Genomic DNA, 24,382 nt, shown 5'->3' on the forward strand with positions numbered 1-24,382 from the left:
TGTCGCTGTTCATCTCAGGGAGAGCCCTCGCACTTCAGAGCCCCCCAGCCTGTCTGCGTCTGTGCTCCCTGGAACATCCTGATTGGGGTCCCCCCCAAGCTGTAGCACAGAGCACAAGGCTCATTCTGCACCGATAAGGCATGGCAGCCTTTTAAGACCCGCTGACTGCGCCCGAGGAGGGTGACAGCCCACCTGCGTGGGTGGAAGCAGATGTGTTCATCCCTAATCGAAGCTGGCGTCACCTCAAGATCACGGGCCAGAAAAATGACAGGCCGCGCGGCGAGGGCGGGTTATCAGCCTGAGACACGAGGTACAGGCGGACGAGGATGAGGCTAAATCATGCCGCCCAACTCCGGCTGTCTGCGAGGGCAGAATTTGAATGGACTCTGTGGCCTAATGTTTACTCCGCCCCCCTCCCCCCAAAGACCTGTTGTTTCAGAGCCAAACGTAACGCAGGCGGTGCCACACTTGATACAGTCCACTCGTATACAGTGCAAAAGCCCTGCCTCGCTCTGTGCCCCTTGGCAGGAGTCAGCAGCATTACCATGCTGGGGTACCAGCCCCTGGCTCTTTCCCTTTGGAGGAAACCACGTGGAGGATGCAGCGTCTAACCTGGCGCTGTGGTAATTGAGCCAGCGCAGAACCCTCCTGCTGGCCATCCAGTTCTCAGACACACACACCTGCCTTCTCTGAAGAGCAATTGGAGGGTGGGGGAGGGGGGCAGTTTTGTTTTGTGTGTGCATATTTGTTTTTTAATGAATAGACTTTATTTTTTAGAAAACTTGTAGTTTTACACAACAGTTGAGCAGCAAGTACTGAATTGCCATATGTTGGCATTTGTTGCAGGAGGACCATGTTTTTTTTGAACAGTTTTATTGGCACATAATCCACATATTGCACAATTCAATAGTTCAGGCATATCAAGAAGAATTGCATAATCATCACCACAATCAATTTCAGAACATTTTCAACCCCCGCCCCCCGTGATTAAATGGCCTTTCAATGAGTTGTATAATCACCTTCAGTCCATTGCTCATTCCCCTCCCACCTTCATTGTGTACCCCTGAAATCCCCTCCCCTCCCCACCTCCCCCACCCCAATCTCACGTACACCCTTACATCAGCTATTATCTATGCATCCACTCCTGTGTTTCAAAAGCTGGTAAACCCAACAGAAACAATGAAGAACAAAATGAAATGAAATGGTAAGGCTAAAACAATAGCAATATAAAGATAAAGCAACGAGTAAGAAGGACCATCAATATTTTAAAAGCTAGGGAAGAAGTTTTTGTCATGGAGCAAGCAAGAGATTCTTGTACCTAGAACCAATTCAGGTAGAGGCTAGAGGGAGGTCAGCTAACCAAGTATCAACTTTGATACAGCATAGTCCAGATTACAGTGATCTGTGATTGATAGTGAGGCTGTTCAGGACTCTTGTCTACATAAAGTTCCACTAGCGCCCGGTGTCTCAGCAGGAACGCGCAGTGAGGCGGGGACACGCGGGCTCTGTTAACCAGAAACAATATTTTCAGGCTGACAGTTTTTTGAAAGGACAGGGTTTTATTCTCCGAAGACTTTAAAATTGCCCTGCCTTCCGAGGAAGGTGGGGCCTCTAAGCACATGTCTCTGTTGGACTTCCTCTCTCAGTGTGAAGCATGAAGGCCATGCAAACTGTTTTTATACCCAGCTTACCTCACCTTATCGTGCTTTGAAGACACTGTATTTAAAATAAAGGAGGTTTGTGGGAGTGCTAGAGCGAGCGGATATGTCCACACCTTTTTTTCCAAGAGTGTGTGCTCACTGCATGTGTCCGCATATTTTGATCCTTCTCACCATTTTCAAACGTCTTTATAATACTGTTGCACACTTAATAGATGAACGTACACTGTAAACAGAACTTTCATATCTACTGGGAAACAGAAATGCACATTGACTAGCCTTCTTGCGATACTTGCTTCACTGCAATCATTGGAAAGGTAACCAGAGGCACCTAGCTCCGAAGTCCTCCTGTCAGATGAGCTGTGTCCCCATTGGGACCCCAGGGAACACGTTCATCAATGATGTGTGAGTCAGGCTTGGTCCAGTTCCCACTGCTGCACAGATACCAAAGCAAACTCCCTGCTGTCTCCTTGACTCCCATTCATACCGACTTTGTAGGACAGGGCAGAGACACCCCTGTGGGGTTTCCCAGATTGTAAATCTTTGTAGGTGTAGAAAGCCTCCTCTTCCTTGATCTCATATGTATACATATATGAATAAAATACAAACGAGTGCATATCATATAACAAGATAATTTACATAAAAGCTATTATATATTATATAATTCATACATTATATAAAATGGTATGTAATTATGAGCTGTATAACTATTATGCAGACAAACTGTTATACATTGTATATTCATGTGAACTACATATGCACTTATATAAACCTATAGTAGTTTATTTGTATGATGTTTTTACATATTTTAGATACAACAATGATCTTCAGACAGTTTTGCAGCATTCCAGGTACTACTGTTAACACTCACGTCTCTGCCCTTTGGCATCTTCCTGGTTTGACCCCTGAGCTCCTAGAGCTCCCTTGGGCAGCTGTAGCAACTGCCTCACCGTGAAAACCCAAGTTTTGTGGGATCTGAAACTTGGGCCCGGGTGCCCCCCCCCACACCCCTCACCTGGCTTATGATGCCGTGTCCGGACCTGTTGGGTTTAGCGCGTGCACTAGATGGCACCCATGGTGCTGCTGCTTGTCCTGGTGGGAGAGTGACAGGGTCTCTAGATGGGACACACAGCCTGGGTCCCTGCTGGGGGTCTTTGTCAAGGTAGCATGCCCCTGGGCCCCGTCTGTCCATCTCATGTGGGCAGCACTGCTTCACAGGCTAGCTTATTGTCTGTATTGTAGGGCCCCCTTTCCCTCTGAATGAGCCCACCTCGTGTGCTGCTAACCGCAAGGCTAGCAGTTTGAAACCTTCAGCCACTGGGTGGGAATGGGGGGAAGTTGAAGCTGAGTTGCAGTCTCAGAATCCCGCAGGGGAGGTTCCACCCTGTCCCGCGGTGTCGCCCTGAGCCAGACTGGGCTCAGTGGCAGTGAGTGTGTATGTTTTCTTCTGCATCTCTGACCTGGGTATCTCCCAGTGCCTCCTTGTTCCAGGTTCCTTGTATTCTCAGGTTTTCTTTGCATTTGTTTTCTTGTTTCCAAAAGCCAGTGAGTTTGTGCTAAAGGTTGTTCCTAATATAGTCGAATTATTTGTCTGGATGAAGAGAAACAACGGGAGGGAGTGGATGTGCGGGAGAATGGGCCTTCGCTGGCCCGTTGGTGGACCTGACTTTTACGCTGTAAAGAGCAGGGTCGTGAGGGCGACCCCAGGGCAGCACGGGTCCCAGGGATGACATTTAGTCTTGCGCGCAGACAGCATCCGGGCCCTTGCTGTCAGGCCGCTGGAGAAAGGGCGCTGGTGGGGGGAGGGTTTTCACCCCTCCCACCCTGCTCAAGGCAGGACTTGAGACTTTCCTTCCTTTCCGTGTGTTCCGCTCCCCAGGCTGCCCGTGGGGAGGATTCTAGCAAGTATTGCGTCCTGCACCCCCGTCCCGGGGCCGGGGGTGGGGATTTCTCCTCCTGGAGAGAATGGTCTTCGTTTTTCATTTTAAGAAGTAATTTTCTAGAACCCTTGGTTTCCAGGGCAGGCGGAGAAGTTTTTAAAGTGCTGTTGAAGATGGGCAAGCTGCCTTGGCTGTGGGGGACTTTGGGGGTCCTGACACATGGACAGGGGCCAAGAGGCCTCATGCCCTCTCCATGGGCAAGCGAATGCCCACTTGCCCATCGCTTTCCAGATGTGTCCATCAGGGTCTTGGGCATCAGATTTGTGGTACCGTGCTTGTTGCCAGGAGAGTCTTGCCCTTAACATTGTCTTTGGAACCGTTCGGTGGGGAATTCTGTTACCTTGGCGTTTTATGAGTTAGTACCTTGTGCTCACTGCACGTGGAGGCCTGGTGGGGTAGTGGGGTTACACCTGGGGCTGCGGACCTGAAGGCCGGTGGTTCAAACCTACCAGCTGCCATGTGGGAGAGCAAGGCGGCCTTCTTTCTACTGCTGTAAAGAGCTAGAGTCTCAGGAACCCACGGGGCAGTTCTGCTCTGTTCTGTAGGGTCATTACGCGTGACCTTGGGCTGGTTTTGGGAATTCACTGCTGGAAACAGTTGGTTTTCGACAGAGTGCAAGGTCCTTGCCTCTCTGATCCCGCTTTGTTGTCCCTCGGCCATCATGTCCGTGCTGACTCACAGTGACCCACTGTGGGCTTGTTTCTGAGCCTGTGGACTGAAAGCCCACTCTCCTCTCCCTCCTGTGGAGCTGCTGGTGGTTTCGAACAGCTGAACCAGCGCATTGTGGTCCAACACTCACCCACTACACTCACAGCACATTTAAAATTTAGTTTTCTCATTGAGTAAAATTTGTCTAAATAAGAGGCGGGGGGATTGGTCAAAGAAATACTGTGAGGCAGCTCTACTCTGTCCTCTCAGGTGGTCCTGAGCCAGCGCTCTACCTCCCAGCATTCGGGCCCTCAGGGATGGAGCAGTCATTGCTGGGCTGCTGGCCGGCCCCCTGGAGCGCAGCATCCCTGGGATCCCCACAGGGCAGGAGATGAGGCAGTCTGAATGAAGGCTCCCCCCACTCCCCCCCCAGGTCAGCTTTCTGGCCCGCCTGGCTGCCCTTTGCTGGGGTCCATTGTCTTTCCCCGCCCCTCCCCTTGTGTGAGGAATTTGTTGCCGTTTCCTCTGTCTCCACAAGATAAATGAAGTAATTTAAAACATTTTCCACGCCTCATCTGTCCACTGGGCGAGCTGTCAGCCGGCCTGGGCTGGGAGCTGGGGCACTGGCAGGCCTCAGCCAGGGAAGCTGAGCGTTTGACAAAGGCTGGTGGTTGCCATAGCAGCTGGGAACTCCTTGGCAAAGGGCCTCCACATTCCTGCCGGATTGGATAAGGACGTCCGATACGTTTTCCGGCTTGCCCTGACAATCATTCACTTCTTTCTATTTTTAATTGGAAAAGAGTGGGGGAGCTTTTCAAGAATTGATGAAGGGGGGGGGGGAGGCAAACCTGACCCCACATTCTAACAACCAAAATAGGAAAGAAAGAAAGATACCCCGTAGCCACCAAAATGTGGCATGCAATGGAAAAAGCACCCATTTTCTCTTCTTCACAAGCAAGCGTTTTCAATCGTCTGGTGTTAGATGCCTATCCCCCGTTCTCTCTGTCAACTCCAGACAAACCCAAACCACAACGGCGGTCAATGTGTGTATAGCGGTATGTTTGCTGTGCCAGCCGCCTTCCCCCCCACGGTGCAGGGACGTGGACTACGCAGCCGTGACCGGGGCCTGTACCCAAATTTAAGATCTGAAATGAAATATGAAAGACACGGGAGTTGAACAAGCAAACGGGGTTAGGGTTAAAAGCAGAATAGGCAGGTGAGGCCTCCACGGGCTTCAGTTTTAAATGAGGTTCCTCAGACTCACCTGTCTGTCCCCACAGCCACTGAAGGCAAAGGCTCCCACCTTTGGGGGCATCTCCACCGGTTTGCTTGCAGCCTCGAGCTCGTTGCTGAGTGAACGGTGTTTGTAAAGGCGGCCGAGCCAAGGCCTGCCGAGAACGACGCTGTGCTCACTGAAGACCGTACAGGCGGTCTCCTTTCGGATTCTTCTCGAACTTTTTTTTTTACACTTAATAATACATTTTAATGAGCCTCTGGGGAAGTCGTAACTTTCCCCCAATGCGTGGTGCAGCCGCCTGCTTACACGGCCCAATACTCTGGTGAGGTATAATATTGAAATCTTCTCGGGTTATAAGTGGATCTTGGCTTCCCGCCTAATGCCGAGCCAATGACCTTTCCAGCCCAAGTTGAATGTTCCCATAAGCTCTTTAAAACCAAATTTCCCTTGTTTTAAGAAGGAGAAGAGAAAAAAAGTCAGTGAGTTTAATTCCCAAAGGCCGGGGCTCTGGAAGCGATTTAAGTTAGATTTCAGAACGTGTCCTGCCCGTTGTGTGGTTGCTGGCTTGGCTCTTCTTTCGCTACGTCCTGTGGGTGCTGCGGGCCGTGTCTAGAGTAGGGCACCCCCGGGGGACAAGGGCCTAAGGAACGGGTTCCATTCCTGAGCCTGAATGGGGGCTCCTTGTAGAATCTCCCAGGTCACACCTTTGTGCTTGGTTCTGACCCACCTGGTATCCAGAACCCTGAACCTCCAGCTCTTCCGTGTCCCTCCCAGCCCAGGGACAGGCTTTCTGCTGCATCCCCAGCCAGCCAGCCCCACGGGAGATGAAAATTGATCAAGGCACTATAACCTCATCAGAGCCTGCAGTGGGAGCCTGACAAGCCGATTCTTCCTCCTAAATCTTTTAGCTGGCCGCCTTTAAAATGACACTTGCCTCTTGGAGGGCCACATTGAAGAGCGGCATGCAGCCGTCTTTCATTTTATTTGAAAACAGCATTTGGGGTTTTATAATGGGAAAAAAAAAATTTTTTTATCTCCGAAGCTTGTTATCAACTGGAAGGGAGCGGCATTCTTGGATGGATGGAAGGTTTATTGGTGGAAAGATTCAAGAAGCTATTTTGTGATAAAGGATTTCTTTGCATTTTTTCCCTTCCAGTCCAGTAAATTGCTTAAAGGTTCTCGCTAAGAAAAAAAATAATCCTTCTGTTGCTGCTTTATGTCTGTAGTTCGCTTCTGGCATTACTTTTAATGCCTTGGGGTGGAGAATGTTCTGGAAAGGGCTCAGCTCCTTTTGTGTCAGGGTCTGGTGGGCTCACATGCCCTGGAATAGGCTGCGTTTATTTGTGGGGCATCCTTCACCTGGAGGTTCAGGCCAGTGGGCCACGACAAGGCAGGGACCCCATTTCCTCTCCACTTTTAGAGGCTTTGTGGGTCCCAGCTCCTGGTCCTAGCCTTGGGCCCGGGGTGGGGAATGTCCGGGCCTCGGGTTGTTGAAGGGCTTTGAAATCATCCACACCAGCTAGCATCCCACCCCTCCTCACCGAGAGGAGTTCCGGCCATCATGTTGTTTTAGTTAGGTGCCGGCAAGTCAGGTCCAACTCATAGAGACCCTATGCACGGTAGAAGGAGTCATGTATCCTGGGTGTGGATGTGTATACGCATGCAACTAAACCCTTGCTGTCCCCACAGTCTTCACATGTACCCGCAGTGACCTTCGGTACGTCCATAGTCTTGGTTGATCATCACGTCTCATACTGTGATGAGCGCTGGACAGATGGGTGACTTCTGTGACACGCCTTTGGGAAAAGTTCCCTAAATGTGGCGCTAGCAGAGAAACCAGCGTACTTTAAAGTCTGACAAAGTAAATCGGATGACCCTCCACGGGGGAGAGCCCGTGCGGCGGCCCTCCACCTGCACTGATGCGGGAGGCCAGCGTGAAGGCAGAGCTGGTGGGCAGTCAGCTGGTGCTGAGGGAGGCCCAGGAGGGAGGCTGGCACAGACAGTGTTGAGAGGCTCGATGACCGGCCGAGGTGTTGGCACAGGGTCATACCCCCAGGCACAGCACTGGTTGCCGCCCTGCTTTTCTCTTATTGCCATTGGGAGTACATTTCTCCCAGGAGGTGGGGCAGTCGGATCTCTGCGCCATTTGGGTATTGTTTGAGGCTCTGTCTGTTCTTCAAGCAGGCACGCCCGTCTGTTGGCAGCGTTTCCCCAACAGCATGAATGTCACATTTTGGTAATTCTCACACCTTCCAAACTTTTTGATATATACTGTTGGCTCATAATTTACATCATACTGCTTAATAGGCCAGTCCTATGGCCCTCCCCTCAGTTAACACAAGGCCGTGTGTTCAAGGTTGTCCTCTACAGAGGACACTTCTTTCCCCATTGTCCCACGGAACCCCACCTTGATGGTGGGAGAACAGCAATAGAAGCCGAGGCTCTGAGGGAGACGGTGACTCCCTGGTGCCCAGCTCCCTAACGGGAAAGCGGGGGCTCTGGCCTGGGTGTCAGGGGGCTGAGTCAGCATGGCCATCTACTCGGATGCCACAAACGGCCCGTTGATTCCAGGAAAAACCACGGGCCTTCAAGTCTTGGTTGTAGGTCTGCATCTTGCATAAACCTGATAGGGCTTTTTGAAGAGGATTCTGCGATTTTTCCTTCATAAGTTATCATTGAAAAATACCACTTTGGCCTCAGAACTGTAGCACTAAGTACACACACACACACACACACACACACACACACACACACAGAACTATAACACTAAGTGCACACACACACACACACCCAGAACTATAGCACTAAGTGCACACATACCAAGAACTATAGCACTAAGTGTGTACACCCCCCCAGAACTATAGCACTAAGTGCACACACCCAGAACTATAGCACTAAGTGCACACACACACACACACACACACACACACAAAGCTTCAATTTTATCAACTCTTAACTCTATTTCTCCCATGAACTTTTGAAGCCCGTGTGTGTGTGTGTGTGTGTGTGTGTGTGTGTGTGTGTGTCTGTCTGTCTGTCTGTCTGTCTCCAGCACATGCAGTTACGTGCTTGACTAGGAGCTGAAAAGCGGGCAGTTCACACTCATCCGGAGGTACCTGTGAAGACAGGGCTTGTGGCCTGCTCCTCAGTGGTCACAACCTGAAACCACACCCATGGACAGTCCTCCTCTGACACCCGAGTGGATCAGACTCCACCGCTAGGAGCAGCAACAACACACACACACCCTTCCACATGTATGCCTGTACCCATACCCATAATACATAACTATGCTTTACGAAACCTGGCCAGCTCCCCTCTCAGGGAACAGCTGAAAAATAGGCAACCAACCTCACTGCCACAGAGTGGATTCCATCACATAGCGACCCTACAGGACAGGGTGGAACTGCCCCTGTGGGTTGAGACACTCCTTTCTGGAGTAGTAAGCCTCATCTTTCTCTCCCGGAGCAGCTGGTGCTTTTGAACCTCTGACCCTGACCTTAGCAGCCATACAACACACCAGAGAAAGAGACGTGTGTCAATTTTGGGGTGAAACAAATTATCCCTCTCTTTAAAATAGTTAATCTAGGTGCCAAGGGCCACACTTTGGCTTTGAGATTGCCGGCGAGGGATGTGGCATGCGCAATAACGTTCTCTGGGAGTACAAGCATACCCCTCACCCAGATGCCTGCCTCTTTCCCTGCTTTGTTTGCAAAGACCTCATGGAAACGGAATCCTTGAATATGGAGACAAGTCCATCCAGAAGTAGAGGCAGAAGGTAAAGCTCATTCTGAGAGCCTTGCCAAGAGTAAGATGTGTCCCAGCCTGTGAAAAATAGTTAACAAACTTTTTAAGGAAGTAGCAATCTTTTCCTTGGGTTGAGCTATTTTGCTAATACTTGTTTGGAGTTAGCCAGTCATTTTTTTTTAATGGGAGGGGTTTGGTGGGGAGCATCCACAATGCAGACAATTTGTTAACATGTCGTTTCCCCGAAGCAAACCCACTTGTTTAGAACGAGCTCTTCCTGGTCTGCTGTAGCCAGAGTGTCTCTGTGTCTGTTCAGAGCTGCAGTGCCTTGTGGGGGCCGTTCTGCCAGGCAACTCTCCTGCTTTGAAGGATGGGAGGGAGGCTGAGGGGGAAGAAACAGTTTATGGTGCACCTTTTTTTACAATGATAGAACCATATCACACACACACACACACACACACACACACACACACACACACGATTCCACTGAGCTCCCTGTGACCGATTTCCCGCTTGTTTATTCATTCCAATTCCCTGTTCAGTTCTGATGGGGGCGTGGTTCTTATCACTGTCTTCTCGTCACGTACACCCCAAACTACCACTTAGCATTAGATAGCGGATTTTTATTGTTGGACTTGTTTTTATGCGTCGTGGGGGCTTTGCCATGGAACCTTCGGTAATTTTTGCCGAAGGCTGTGGATTCTTGTTAGAATAAATGAAACGAAAACAAAACCCCCGAACAACTCTAGTTCAAAGGGAACTATTGAAGTAGAGTTATCAGAATATTTTAAAAATCAGTATGTGATACAGCCAGGAGCGTTTCTGCCAGTGCGTTAGGTAATACAATGTGGGTGGATCTATAACTACTTATATTTAAGTGATTATGAGCATATATTTCTTGAATGCCCAGTGGGTGTGGTGGTGGTGGAGGCAGAAGGGGAAGAGAGAGAAAGTACTAGGTTGATGGTTCATATTTCTTGGTAAAGGAAGACATTCTGTTGACATTCCATTAGAAGGCAAGGATTGGGGGCCGGGTTGAAGAGATCTGGAGCAGATTTACTGAGGTATAGGTAGTTGGTAGAGGACTCCCAATGATGTGATGGATTGGGCACTGGGCTGTGAACCTCAAGGTTAGCATTTCAAAACCACCAGCTGCTCTGCAGGAGAGAGATGAGGCTTTCTACTTCCCGTAACTTTCCTAGACTTCTTCTTTTCCAGTCCGCATACTTTTTATTTCTTGTCTGACTGCTCTGGCTGGAAGGTCTGATAGAACGTCAAATCGCAGCAGTGAGAGCGTGTACCTGCGTCTTGTTCTTGATTTCAAGGGCAACGCTTTCTCCGCCCATTCAGTGTAACGATGGCTGCCGGCTCCGAGGAGCATCAGGCTTTCCGTGGCTAATTTTAAGAAGTAGATCACCGGGCATTTTCCTTCTTTATCTTTCTTAGTCTAGCAACTCTACTGAGAGGTGTCCACCTGGGTGACCCTTCTGGACTCTGCAATAATGGTAGCCTAGCTTCCCCAGCCCTGTACGATTGCTACTACCGGTGATGGGTAGTGGTATTCTGGGAAAAGACCCTCATCATCTTAGGTCTTACTCGGTCCCAGATACTGGCCTACGAAAGAATATTGTTTCCATCGACTCCTGGGTGTGGTCTCATGAGGGGCCCTCGCGGTTGTTCTGTTTACTTCTCCATGAGGACTTGAGCGCGAGCGGCTCAGCTCACCACCGCCTCCATGGCTCCATGCGGAGCCATGCGGCCAGGGCCTCCAAACGCCAGCGTGCAACTTCAGAGTGCCGCCTGCTGTTGGCCCACCCAAAGAGAAGAGGCAACGAGGCTGGAGCAAGGCACAGCCTCTTTAGCTGCCCCCGCTACAACCGCTCAAAGGCCCACTAGTCACCTAGTGAAGTTTGTGCCCCAGCAGGGACTGCAAAGGCTCTCGTAAACCCTTAAAAATGCTCAGGGGGTGCTGGGCACCGCCTCTTCCCTGTGGGCCACACCCAGGGCAGGAAGCAGCTCCTCCAGGGATCTGAGGGCATACTCAGGCCTCTCACCTCTCACTACCAGGCGGACCCCAGTCCTGCAGCCGGGGGCTCTGCCTCGGAGCAAATATCGCTGGGGATGATTTTTGTTGGGTAGGTTGGGGCCAGGAGTCCAGAGGAAACCTGTCCTGGTCTTTGCTTTGATAATGCCAATAGCAAGTTATAGCTGATATCCTTAATAATAAACAAAGCCCCCCTCCCCACAAAATTTCCCTAGAGATCTGTAAGCACAGACCGGGGATCAGAGTGGCGCAGTACAGAACTTCACAAACCGAGGGAGATTTGGACAGACAGGGAGGACGGCAGACCTCTGCGGCTCTACGTTGGGACAGACTAGCGCCTTTTAAGTTGTTGTCAAGTACATAAGTCAATGATTCCGGGTTCGACTAGCAAATGCTTCTTTGCGGAGTGTTCTGTCTGCTCTCTGGTGGAAACCGGCGTTACATAAGGAAATTTCCGCCAGGAAACCACCTCGTTCTAATATGAACATTAAGAGGAATAAAACTGCAAATCCCGAGGTGCTGGGTTAGGAGGTGCGCTCAAACCAAAAGGGGCTTCATGACACCTACCAAGGCCTTAGTGTAAGGCTGGTTCCCAAACTCCCCTGGCAGGTGAGGTAAAGGCCTGCCCCCTCTGCCCTTTACGTTTGAAAGACACTTAGGCTGCAGGGCAGACCCCAAACCGGCTGCCAGAGGCCTGTGAATGGAGAATGGCATGCTGCTTTTCCTTTCTGTTTTTTTTGTCAGCCTAGATACCCCTGCTTGCTTTGAGCTTCCCTAAGTGCCTCTAGAGCATATCTGCGAAATACTGCTTTCAACCAGAGATTGTGATGTTGCCTGGAATAGCAAATTTATTTACAAATGCTGCTTTTCTGTTTTGGTTTTCTGCAGGGCTCAGGTAGGGGGCGGAATGGGCTGTGCGGGGGTGGGGTGGGGTGGGATAGGTCCCACTGAAAAGGACCGAAGAAATGGCCAGAGACCCTGGGCATGCCTTCTCGGCCCCTGTCTCCGTTTGCTTGGCCCGCACCATGTCTCCTGCGCTGTCATCTGCCACATGCCTGGGCTGAGCTAGAACTTCCTACCAAGCCTGCCTGACTCACAACTCCTGCTTCTCGGTGTCAGGAACCACAGCCACTCAGGGACTCTGCAGAAGGGTTGTGGTGGTGCTGGAGAGTATTTGGCTGGCAGACCTTGCCTAGTGCCTCGGGTACAAAGATAAGTAGAGTTTCTCTCACCCCACGTGGGAGCAGCAGATGGAGGAGCTGAGAGGTGGGCCTGGCCAGCAGGTCCTTCGAACCAATGTTGTGCTGATCAGGGTGGGATGCTCGCTCGCTCACTCACTCACTCACTCACTCACTCACTCACTCACTCACTCACTCACTCACTCACTCACTCACTCACTCACTGTCACCGAGTCAGTTCAGCCTCATAGTGACCTGATAGCACAGGGTCGAACTGCCCTTGGGGGTTTCTGAGACTGTCACTCTTTAAGAGAGTAGAAAGAACCATCTATCTACCTTTCTCCTGGGGAGTGACTGATGGTTTTGAACTGCTGACCTTGTGGTTAGCAGCAGTCCACAACTTGTAAGTACCAGGCCTCCAGGGGGTGCTGTGTAGGTCTCCTTGCTGCTCAGTTGCTTGAGTGTTGTTGAGCCCCTCAGAAACTGTTCACAAGACCACTGTTCGGCTTTTCCATCCCCAGACTACTCAGCCCTCCCTCCACGATCTCTCAGCTTGTTGGACGGCAGTGATACTGGAGCCTCGCTTATTCGTATTTCAGCCCCCAGCAGGGTCACGCAGGGCAGGGTGGGCAGCTTTCAACAGAGCTTCCAGATGAAGCCAGACTAGGAAGAAAAGCTTGGTGACCTCCTTCCAAAAATCATCCAGTGAAAACCTCCCAGATCACGGCAGGGTGTGATCTGACTGACTAGCTCTGGGCACACCACTCGCAGGGGTCAGATGCTGGAGGAGGACATGGTGTTGAGTCAGGTGGGGTGCCAGTGTGGTGGGGGGTGGGGGCGAGGATTATGGTAGGGGTCCTGGGGTGTGTGTGCTGCTTGTGGTCCGACTCTACCCATCGCCAGCAAACAGCGACGCCTAAGCCCCACCAGCTTCTCACCCTGGCAGTTTGAAGTGAAGACAGGATCAGGCACAATGAGAGACGGCCGAGGCCCCACCTTGCAGCCTGTCGCCCTTCAAGGTGTTTCAACGTGCACGGTCCTCCTTCTGAGTTTGGACTCCCTCGGGCTGTCCATCAGACCAGGGGCCGGTTCACTGCGGCTCCCGAGCCATCTGCAGCTCTTTTGGTACCCACACATGGCTCCGAAGTGGGGAAAATTTAAAGGATAGTATTCAGATAATGGTGATCTTAATTTGTTTGTAAAGCTATATTTATAGCTCCAGAATAATTCTTAAACTGTGAGAGGGACAGGGTTGGCTCTTCCATCTCAAAAATGTCAGACCCTGGTCTAGAATATCGTCCCGCATTCCTCATCCTGTGTGCTGAGGCTGGAGCCTGCTCCACTCTCACAGCAGACCCCAAGGCTTCCTCCTGAGCCTCTGCTGGCTCCTCTATCCTTTCAAAGCCACACTGGGGACTTCTCACGGCCCTGTGCCAGGCCACATGCCCCTGCCACAGGAGGCTCCCACAGTGTGCGTGCAAATCCCCATCCTCTCACGTTGGGGAGCTGGTCCACTGCTGGGCTAGTACTTGCTCTCAGGAGCCAGCAGGATGCGGTGGCCGGGAACCTATGCTCCTCCATCCTCAGCTCAGAGCAGGGCACAGGTGGCCGTCCTGAGCTCTCCTCCTTTCCTACCCAGGCAAACTATCTGCGATGTGAGTAGACAAAGCAGAACCATATCTGCTCCCTGGTCTTATGTTCTTGGTGTCCGTCCTTCTACTGCCCGCTCTTACCATGAAGTTCCTTCTCCACTAACCTTTGAGAGCAGGGTGGGAGCCTTTTTTTCTGTCAAAGGCCATTTGGGTATTTATTACACCACCGAGGTAGCTTGTCCTCCCGAGTTCACACTCCTGCATGTTGTCTTCACGGCAGTCTGGTTCCATCCCCAGTCCCCACCCCCCACCCCTCTTCACATACACACACAGGGCATAGGTTGTAGATCCTAAACTTCAGAAAGAAAGGCAGTCTCCTCCACTGCCCGCAGGCAAGACGTTCCTGGTTTAATGAATGCTGATGAGACAAACACAAACCTCACCACGTTGGGTTTAAAAAACGAGGTCTTCTCCCTGGAAGCCCGGCTCTGAGGAGCTGGAGGGGGAGAGAGAGGCATTGCAGCTCCAGTTTCAGGCTTCCTCTCACAAGAGGGGCAGCCTGTGCGATGTCCCCTCCGAGGTGGCGCAGGAGCTGGGGTGGAGAGGAAATGTGGGGGTTGCTGCTCTGTCACTGTCATTAGCCTGTTTCCTGGGAGAGTGGAACCATGAGGCAAACTAAAAAACACCCGAGCCGCCTCTGGCCTTACCTGCCTACGTAGGGCGGGGAAAGAGTCCCAGAAATCAACCAAATAACCAAGTCACGTATTGCAAGGGAGAGAGCTTCTGGGGGTGCTCCTGGGGCCTCCAGCTCCTCATTGCCCCTGCTGCCCTCTGCTGAGCCACTGTGCGTCCCAGGAGCTCAATGCTCCCTACAACCTCTGTGGCCCCTGGTTCATTAGGAGCCTCCATGGGCCCACGCCACTGGACTATCGATGGCACTCCAGGTCCCCAGCAAAGTACCGCTCTGTAAATCACGCTCACAGGGAACCCTCTCAGCCTTGTCACAGGAGAGTAGGAGCGGGGCGGGGAAAGAAAGCTGTGCTCCCTGGACATCTTGGGCCCAGAGGGTCTCAGAAGGGTTGGTGCCCTTTAGCTCCCTAGCCCACTAATCCCCTGCTCCTCCAGGTGTGGGCCCCTGAATAAGTAGTACCTGTGCCACTTCAGTCTTGTTAGGGACGCAAATTCCATGACTCAGCCCCCAAACCAAAAGCAGGTACATCACCCCCCCACTCGCAGGTAATGTGGAGTCCTGCTGGGCTCGATTTCTACACCTTTGCAGAAGCGTGTCACTGGGCTGCTGCTCCTGCAGCCCCTCTGCGTGAGTTAGGACCAGAACTGCGTCACAGGGTTTCCGAGACTGTAAATGGTAGTGGCAGCAGACCGTCTGGTCTTTCTCCCGGTTGACCGTCTCAGTGGGAGGGAAGTGACCTCTGGGTTTGATTGGCATCTCTGACAGCCCAGGATGCTGAGCATCTCACGTGGTCAGTGGCCATTTGAAAGTCCTCTTTGGGGGAAATGTCTCTTCAAGACCTTCACCCACATTACCATAGGACAGTGGTTCTCAACCTTCCTCATGCCGTGACCCTGTCATACAGTTCCTCATGTGGTGGTGACCCCCAACCATAACATTATTTTCGTTGCTACTTCGTTATTGTCATTTTGCTACTGTTATGAAGGCGACCCCTGTGAAAGGGTCGTTCGACCCCCAAAGGGGTCGCGACCCATAGGTTGAGAACTGCTGCCATAGGGTGATTTGTGTTTTTCTTGTCAAAGCTATAGGAAGTGTTGTGTGTAGTCTAAGGTGATTAGATTTAAAGCAGGACACCATTGACCAGGGTGGGGGTTGGGGTTCTTGATTAAAAATTTGGTCTATATGGACCAAATAGACTGTTCCCCAGCTTGTCCTGCATTCTTTCCAAAAATCAGGACTTTTTTAAAATGCCAAGATTGGGACTGTCTCACCAAAAGCGGGATGTCTGGTCACCTTAGTATGGTTGGGTGAGTTTACTATCTGGTTCCAATCAACCATTGACTCCTTATCTTTGAAGCCATGTCTACTCACTGTTGCCCCACGTACCTCGCCCCTCGTTTCATTCTTGACCAGCCTTTGGTCTTACTGCATGCATGGCATTCATCCTCAATACCATTCCCCAGAAGCCTCGTGTGTGGCCTGCGGGCCCGCAGTTGGTTCTGTAGCCCAGACCGTATCTGTGCATCCAGTTGCTACAGGATGTGCCAGCCTGAGAAGGGAGGAGCAAATGGAAACAGGCTTACAGATACTCCCAGGATTCATTCATTGTGACTCGCCCCGGGCGTGGCGGGTGGGGCGTGCACATGTCCATGATCGGAATCGACAACACAAGGCACCAAGGTACCAGGAATGCATTATTGTCGATTCCAGGAATTGCCAAGAAGATACCCAAATCAGCTGCCAGGTGCAGAGTACACAGGGAACAAGTAGGAAATACGGTGAGGCAGGCCAGGCGTCTTCTACAATCCTCGCTCTCTGACTGCAGACGGTTCCTTTCCTCTCCACCCCTACCCACTGTTTGTTGTTTTGTTTTCCCTGAATGTTACCATGTGGAGGAGAACCCCTTGAAGGACATTAAGTAGGGTGGTAGCTTCGGACTCAGGCTGTTGAAAGATCTCTCTGGCTGCCCCGACCCAGAGGTATCCCCGTGGAATGAAAGGAAAGGTTGTGACTTGCTGGGCCAGGAGCCAGGGGCGGAACAGGGCATGAGGGCCCGCTGAGATGCACCAGGATTGCTGGTGTGGAATGTGCAAGACCTCATACCCAGCCAGAGGGGAGGGCTGAGCAGAAGTTCAGCGCATCTTTGCAGGTCTGTGATAAAACAGTACAGCCCGCCCACCCCAAGGCATGGGCTTCTAGCACCTGTTTTTGTAACTGGAAATTGGAACAGGGAGCTATGAAAGAAGAACAATTTGGCCAGCGTTTGATCAGACTGCAGACTTTTTTTTTCTTGTTCTTTTCTTCAAATCCGTAGACATGAAAAGCTAAGCATCTGAATCATTCTGTATCTCCTGCTTCCCAAACTGGACCCTAATGGTTTGATTATTACCCCCACCCCCCATTTTCACCCCTTAAGCCTCAAGTGTATGCCAACTGATTAGTCGCCTCCCCCTCCCCACCATCACAATGCACCGGTCACTTGTAGGGTTAATTGTCTGCGATTTAATGTTAGGGTTGTGCCTACTATCATGGGCAGGGCCCTTGTTATGTTCATGTCTCTGCCCCCAGGCACGGGGCTGGCTTCAGCGACTCCACAGAATTAAGCCCTCTGGGGCGGGTTTTCAATTTTCTCCCATTTGGAGGCATATTTCCACATCAGTCACTAAGAGTTCGGATTTGGATTATTAAACACTGGAGGTCCTCCGCCCCCTGGTTTCCACCCTGGGCCATTTAACACTCCACATTTCTCGTAATGGAAACCTCGGCCCATCTGTATGCTATTTGGGTATTTGGGAAGATCTCATCTAACATCAGCATGCGGGTGGGTGTCTGCCAAGCTTCTAGAAAGGCCGGGTGCACAGGAGCAAGCCAGCACTGCTGTGTCCTCAGGGTGGCTCCCAGGACCTGCCCAGAGCACTCCCCTAAGCACTGTGCTTGGAGAAGCTTTGGCCCAGGGGCAGCCTTCCTACCCGCAGCGATGATAAGCAGGCACCTGGCAGTATATGCTCGGATCAGGGCAGGGCTTTCCTGGCACTCGAAAGGCCAGGCCTTGTGCTGGAATCTGTTTTTCAATCTCTAATAGTTGAGGGTCCTGGTGGTAGGATGCTTAAGCAACCAGCGACGAACTGAAACCTCTCTGGTCGGGAGACCTGGCCGGTCGCTTCTGTAGAGATACCTCCTTGCTGTCATGTGACTTCGGTGCCGACTCAGCAACCTGACCGAGGCTCTCAGAGCCTCTACACCGGCAACCTTCCAGGTTCCCCACAAAACAGCCAGCTGCCAACGCCTGACCCACAGTGCCAACCAGTGGGGCCCGTCTGTGTCACCTGAGATGGAAACCAGCAGGGCGACAGTGGCCACAAAAGTGCAAACAGGTTCCTGGGCAGTGCAGATCCAGGCAGCAAAGGGTTGGCGGTGTGAAGGTGTGAACGGGCCCAGAGGTACTTGGAGAGAAAGGCTTGGGGACATGCTTCTGCCAAGAGGAGAGGCAGTAAGCCCTCGGGACCAGGCCTAGTGCTTCCTAGGCCGGTTGGCTGGTTTTATTTTTTAGTGGCGGTTTGTGAGCCGTGCTCTGGTGGGGTGTGGTGGGTGATGCATTGGGCTACAGACTGCAAGGTCAGCAATTCAAACACACCAGCTGCTGCACGGGAGAGAAGGACGAGGCTGACTGCTCCCACACAGATTAACAGTCCCGGAAACCCGCAGGGCCTGTTCTGTTCTAGGCCATCGGGCGGCTGCAGGCCGGCATGGGTTCGATGGCACTGAGTTTGGGGTGCAGTGCGAGGGATTGGCCGGTGGGCAGAGTCTCACTTGCACATTTGTGTCCCCCTGCAGAAGTGCATCTTCTGCAGATACCGTGTGAAGACGGTCTCCGGAGCCTGCATCCAGTGTTCCTATGGCCGCTGCCCAGCCTCCTTCCACGTCACGTGTGCCCACGCCGCCGGCGTGCTGATGGAGCCCGACGACTGGCCCTGCGTGGTGAGCATCACCTGCTTCCGCCACAAGGTCAACACCAATGTGGTGAGTCCTGCTTCTCTCCCTTCACTGATGCCACCCCCACCTGTCACCTCCCAGCCCTGGGCCATTTAACACTCCTGGGCGGGAGGCGATGTGGAAAGCACTCCAGAGACGATGCAGTGTGCTGGCTGTGCCGCCTACACGGCGGGCGTGGGGTTCTCTTCAGTCTCCTTTCCAGGGAGCAACAAGCAGGACCACAGTAAAGAGAAGGGAGGGGTTGGGGACCTTGAGGGGGCTTGGTACCTGAGATGGTGTCAATCAGGGACAACACAGAGCCCTCGGAGGGCTGAGGAAAGCCCCCCAGAAGGGCAGGGCTGGGAGCAGGAAGGACAGAGAGCAGATCTTTTTGTTGTTGGCCGTTTCCAGTTCAATCAGGGCAGGCCTGTATTTTTGAGAAGCGTGTCTGCAGCCACCTGCCATGGGCATTTACGTTGGCTCAGGTGACCCATGGGGCTCGCTTCCAAGGGCTGCTGGGACAAAGGGAAGCTCAGTAGGTGGTGTATTGAACAGAAACTCACTGTCTGCTAGTCCGGAGGAGGTCAGGGATTAGTCTCCTTGGCTCCCCCTGCTGACGCTGAAGGAGACCTTGAGCCGGGACACCCCCTCCCTGCTGCTGGTGACGGCTGGGGGTGCGCGGTGCCCCTCATCTCGGCCCCAACTCCCACTCATCTTTCTCCTCTCTCCTCCTTTTGTATCAGGATACAGATCCTTGGTTTAGGACCCACCCGACGCCAGTGTCATTGTCTTAACCAATAACCTCTTTTTAAAAAAAATTTATTTTTTTCAATAACCTCTTCTAAGACTCAATTTTTAAAAACAAGGCCACAAGCATCCAGGACCAGGACTTCAACGTGTATTTGGGGAGTGTTTCCTGAGGGGCACACACAATTCACTCCACAGCACCTGTCCTTGGGGAATGAAATCCTTCCTCTCTTTTAAATACCTAGCGTTGAGACAGGCTAAACACCTTTCGTGGTTCTCCGTGTCACCAGAATTGTTGTTTGAGCGGCAGAGAGGGAGACCCCAGCCCTCAAAGACCCGCAGCTCTGCGGCCTGGCCATTCTTTGTTCTTTCCGGAGGACTTGACCAGGGGCCCCTTGCTTCCGCTCATGCTTGTTCAGTGTAGGTAATAACCTTCCTGAGCAGCCTGCCAAGCAGTCGGTTAAGGCCTGCCAGAACCACAAGCCGCGCACAACACTGCTCCCAGCTCTCTGTCGCATTTCCAGCGCTCTCCCCGTAAGTCTTGTTGCACACACACCCCTCCTCCCCTTCCTTCCATGAGTTGGTGGGCTCTGGCTAGGAGCAGTATGAGGCATGCGCTGGAAAACACACCTCAGTCACTGCAAGAAGGTTCCAGTAAAGCACATCACACCGTGTGGAGGGCTCGGCCCTTGACAAGCCATCACCAACAGCCCCGCCTCATCGGCCGGTGCCATGTGACTGCCTATGGGTCAGGAGCAAGCTACCCTGGGCTCTTGGGTACAGCGTGATCCGAATCAACACTTAGGTTCTGCCAGCAGCAACCGGCAGACTCAAGGAGCTAATGAAAAAAGTGTGATGGCGCTAAATAAAAACTGAGGAAAACAGGAATGAGCGCTTGAACCTGCAGCTTTCTGTCCATGCTCGGCCCTGAGCAAGTTCAACAAATGCAGATCATGCGACCCCCTCCACGGGTCCTCCTGCTACAACCGCAGGGCAAACACAGGCCACGTGAGTCCAGGGAATCCCACTTTCATTCCGAGGAAGCAATGCCCGGCGAGGCTCCGATCCTCCCCGGAGGAGCTGAGGAGATGGCATCTAGGGGCAGCAGCAGCTATAGGCTTGGAGCACATGCTCATGTTAGTTGTCAGCCTCCAAACCCCAAAGCCCTCCCTGAGCTGGAGGCTGAGCAAAACTTTTGCTGGGAGCAGGCCTTGCCCTTCAGCTGTTCTAAAGCTCTGGGGTGCCTGGTGGTTAGTCTGAAGCTGTTTTGCCAGCCTGACTTACTCACTGCTCAGTTACACTGAGAATTTTCATAACTGTTGGTGAAACAGAACATATTTGGCTTTGCGGTGATGGTAGAACCACTGTCCCTGCCAGACCCACTTGAGTTTGGCATTACTTCGCAAATGATGAAGGGGTGGAGGCTCATGTCCTGTCATGCACAACATGACATTTCTTTTTGTAGGGAACATTTCTCATGTTCATAAATTGTCTTTCTAAAGTTCTCTAGTGGGTAAGCACCAGGATTCTCAGCTATGTTCCAGATAGCTGCTTCTCATACATTCTTCTTCAACTAGACCCAAGCATGGGGCCCTCCCCAGACTGGGAGCCAACCAGTTGATAGAATTTGCAGCTCGGCTTCAAAAGACTTCATCCTTCTCAGTTCTCAGGAACTGATCAGCTTTTCACCAATTTATAGCCCTTAAAAAAAAAGCCCTATGTTGTCTGAAGGTTATTCAGAAAACAGTGACGCTATCCCGCGGTTTAGCATTGGCTTTAGAGCCAAGCCCCGTGAGTCTAGTAGAGAAATACAAATGGAATATATCAACAGAAGCACACCGCCAAGCGTATGTGCCACCTCAGCACGTTATAATACGTAAGAGTCGGGGTGTTCAATTTCTTCATGGGGAAAGGACAATTAGATGCCATGGCGCAAATGAAACCCATAGAGACCGACAACATTCAATGAAGGTTTAGCTTTTTAAGATAATTAGCTGTGAGCCTTAGGAAAAACAATGAAGTAAGTCCCAGCCTTTCCATCCCAAAAACTACTCCCTAGGTTGACTGCCTATGTCCATAAGTATGATGTACGGAAATATCTGGATTCACTCCAAAAATGTTCTGGTAAATTCCAGAGGATGATCTGTAGAATGATATTTCTGCAGGAAGCAAGATTATGAAAGGAACTGGCCCACCTTTAAGGGTCCGTTGTCCCCTGCCCCCACCCCCAACAAACACACACACACACACACACACACACACACACACACACTTCTTGAGTTATAAATAAAATTATGGATATGACAGACTCAATTGGGAGTGGAGAAGGATCGAGGAATTATTGGAACAAATAATGAACAGTAGAGTGACAGAGAATCACCGTCAATGCATCTACTTTCCAGACTCACTCCCACTGTAGTATTGATAACTGTGCTACATGCTGGGGGAGTAAGGACTACATTTCCCAGACTTCTCTACAGTCCAGAATGTGCGTGCGATCTGCTTCTGCCCAGCAGGAGGGCACTGCTGCCTCTGCCCTCCTGGAAAGTAGGGTGGGGCCACCATGAGTCTGATGCTGAAGGCCCTTGGCCCAGGCAAATTCCAAGGCCCTGTACCTACTTTTAAATTTGTAAGGACATAAAACCATGGGTCTTATGACAAAGAGGAGAAAGATTGTTCTGGAGAACGAAGGGGCCAGGGTCCAAGGTTTAATTTGTTAAGATAGTGCATGTATTTCCGCTCTTTTTAGCCCCTGGCCAAGTATAATTGAAAGCCAAAAATCCTGGCAGGCCAGACTACCTTAATGGCATTGCTCTTGTGCCCCTAACTTCTTCCTGTTGAAAATGCCCATCAGATGTCATATGAAAGAAATGAATACCAAGTTATCTTATTAAACAGTTCTTCTTCTTTCCTATTTTATTCCCCACCTGCCTTCTCAGCCCCCAAAGGTCCTTTGTATTTTCATATACATTTTAGAATCCACTTGCTAATGTATGTGTACACACACACATCCCACCGGCTGTGAATGATGGGAATGTTCTTCCCCAGGGTCCATTTGCTACTTAGGAAAGTGGATCAACACCTGACATAGAAAACACCCAGAGCAGCACCTTCAGGCGCCAGACATGTAGGGATTCGGCATCCTCTACAACCTGTGAGATGGATGCCATCTCAGCCTTGGGTCGGCAGGCTCACTGACCCACACCCCCTCTGCTCCAGCGGGCCACCTAACCTTCATTGATCATCCAAGCCATTTAACCATTCTGAATAGAAAGCAGACGGCTCAGACCTATAGAGTCAGCCCTTCCTACATCACACAGTGGACCCGAAATCTCCCTGCCTTGCCTTCCCACCCCTCTGTACAGCAAGCTCATTACCTGCGAGGTGAATTCATGATCCAGATGCAACAGGATGATCTACCCCCTCCCTGCCATCGCCATGTCTCCTGCAACTGATTCATCATTTTTCCACAGACGTTAAAGCGAAGAGAACTCGAATCTGCTAGGAAATGACTTATAGCCATTTCCCACTGTATGATATGTCTGCATTAAAAACCCACAAGAAGGACAAGCCCACACGAACAAACAGACACACAGAAACTGAAGTGCTTGTGACACTTATCAGCCTGCATGTGTGACTGTGTCGCAAGAGCACATGCCCCTCACGAAGCCGCAGGGAATTCTGGTTTTCTGGAGAGAGGATTTTTACCTGGGCCGTGCTGTTTCGACAAGAAAGCCTTCTTTCTCACAAGGCCAACACAAGTGAGAGGGTGACTTCTGTGTCAGTTTGGGCGCAAACTAATTTGCATCCAACCTGGACTCAAATCCCTCTGGGAAGTTTGAGAAGACGGAAGGCATTAAGAAACGACAAAAATAACCATGGTTTATTATTCATAGATATTACGGAGCAGCTGAAAGTCAGGAGGCGGAAGGGCCCTTGGGTACTGGTAGAATGTGCTGTCGGGTCTGTTCATGGGGCAGGGCATCAGCCGTGTTGGTTCTGAGAGCCTCATGCACTTCACAAGACTGGGGTCCACAGCTTTTATCGACGTCAACGACAGGCAGACCGCCGAGATCCTGCAGGTTCGCTTCCAGACCAACGCCCTAAAGCAAACAGTGCAACGAAGCAGGTGCCCTGGATTTTCTTATTTCCTCACGTCTGGGGTTGCCTGGGGGTTACGTGTTGGGCTGCAGAGTCGGTAGTTGAAAACCACCAGCCGCCCTTGGAAGATGGTGCCGCCAATAAACTTGCTGGATGCAGGCTCTCCCAGAGACTTAAGTAAAGTCCGTAGTATCTGCAAAGCAATGAAGCAAAGCACAGTGAAATGAGGCATTCATAGACTTGCACGTGGACCTGAACCAAGTCAAGGGCTTCCCCATGACATCTCTGCCCAGATGCTGGGTGACGCCCTTAGCCACACCTTCTCAGGAGTGAGGCAAAGAAAGCCTGTGTTGCCGAGCACAGACCTCGTCCTTCCTCCACACAAGTCCCTGCCCTCTGAGATCTTGCTGTGGATGTTATGTATGTAGTAGCTGACCTCTGGCCTCTTGTCAGATACCCAGTCGGGAGAACTGAGATTTGAGAAGGTGATGTACGGTCAGTCTCCACTATTTATCTCTCTGTGTCAGGCGACCAGTCCAGAACCTGACCCTTTGTAGAAGTGCCTCCGTGGAGTTTCATTTCATTACTGTTCGCTTATACTGATAAGTACGAACAGCCACCGTGATATAAATAATACAATCGCAGCTCCCATTAAACCAGGAAACCAGGCCAGCTGCCTTCCAGCTACCTCCAGACTCAGTGGTGACCACCCCATGCATATCAGGGTCGAGCCGCTATATTGTATCTCCAGTGGATGTTTTTCAGAAGTAGACAGGCAGGCCTTTCTTCCAAAGCCCCTCCTGGTGAATTTGAACTGCTTGTGTGTTGCC

The 24,382-nt window shown here is 51.4% G+C and overlaps 1 protein-coding gene across 1 annotated transcript in view; it reads left to right on the forward strand.

Annotated features, from left to right (window-relative positions):
• Positions 1-24,382, forward strand: part of KDM4C (lysine demethylase 4C) — a 187,834-nt gene that overhangs the window by 146,205 nt on the left and 17,247 nt on the right. The window contains exon 17 of the mRNA XM_045289370.1: positions 18,567-18,752. Within this exon, the coding sequence (XP_045145305.1) occupies positions 18,567-18,752 (186 nt within the window). The remainder of the gene's footprint in view (positions 1-18,566; positions 18,753-24,382) is intronic.

This window comes from Echinops telfairi, unplaced genomic scaffold (genome assembly GCF_000313985.2).
Source record: "Echinops telfairi isolate 266 unplaced genomic scaffold, ASM31398v2 ScPeMD7_25;HRSCAF=90, whole genome shotgun sequence".
In the NCBI taxonomy this organism is placed as follows: domain Eukaryota; kingdom Metazoa; phylum Chordata; class Mammalia; order Afrosoricida; family Tenrecidae; genus Echinops; species Echinops telfairi.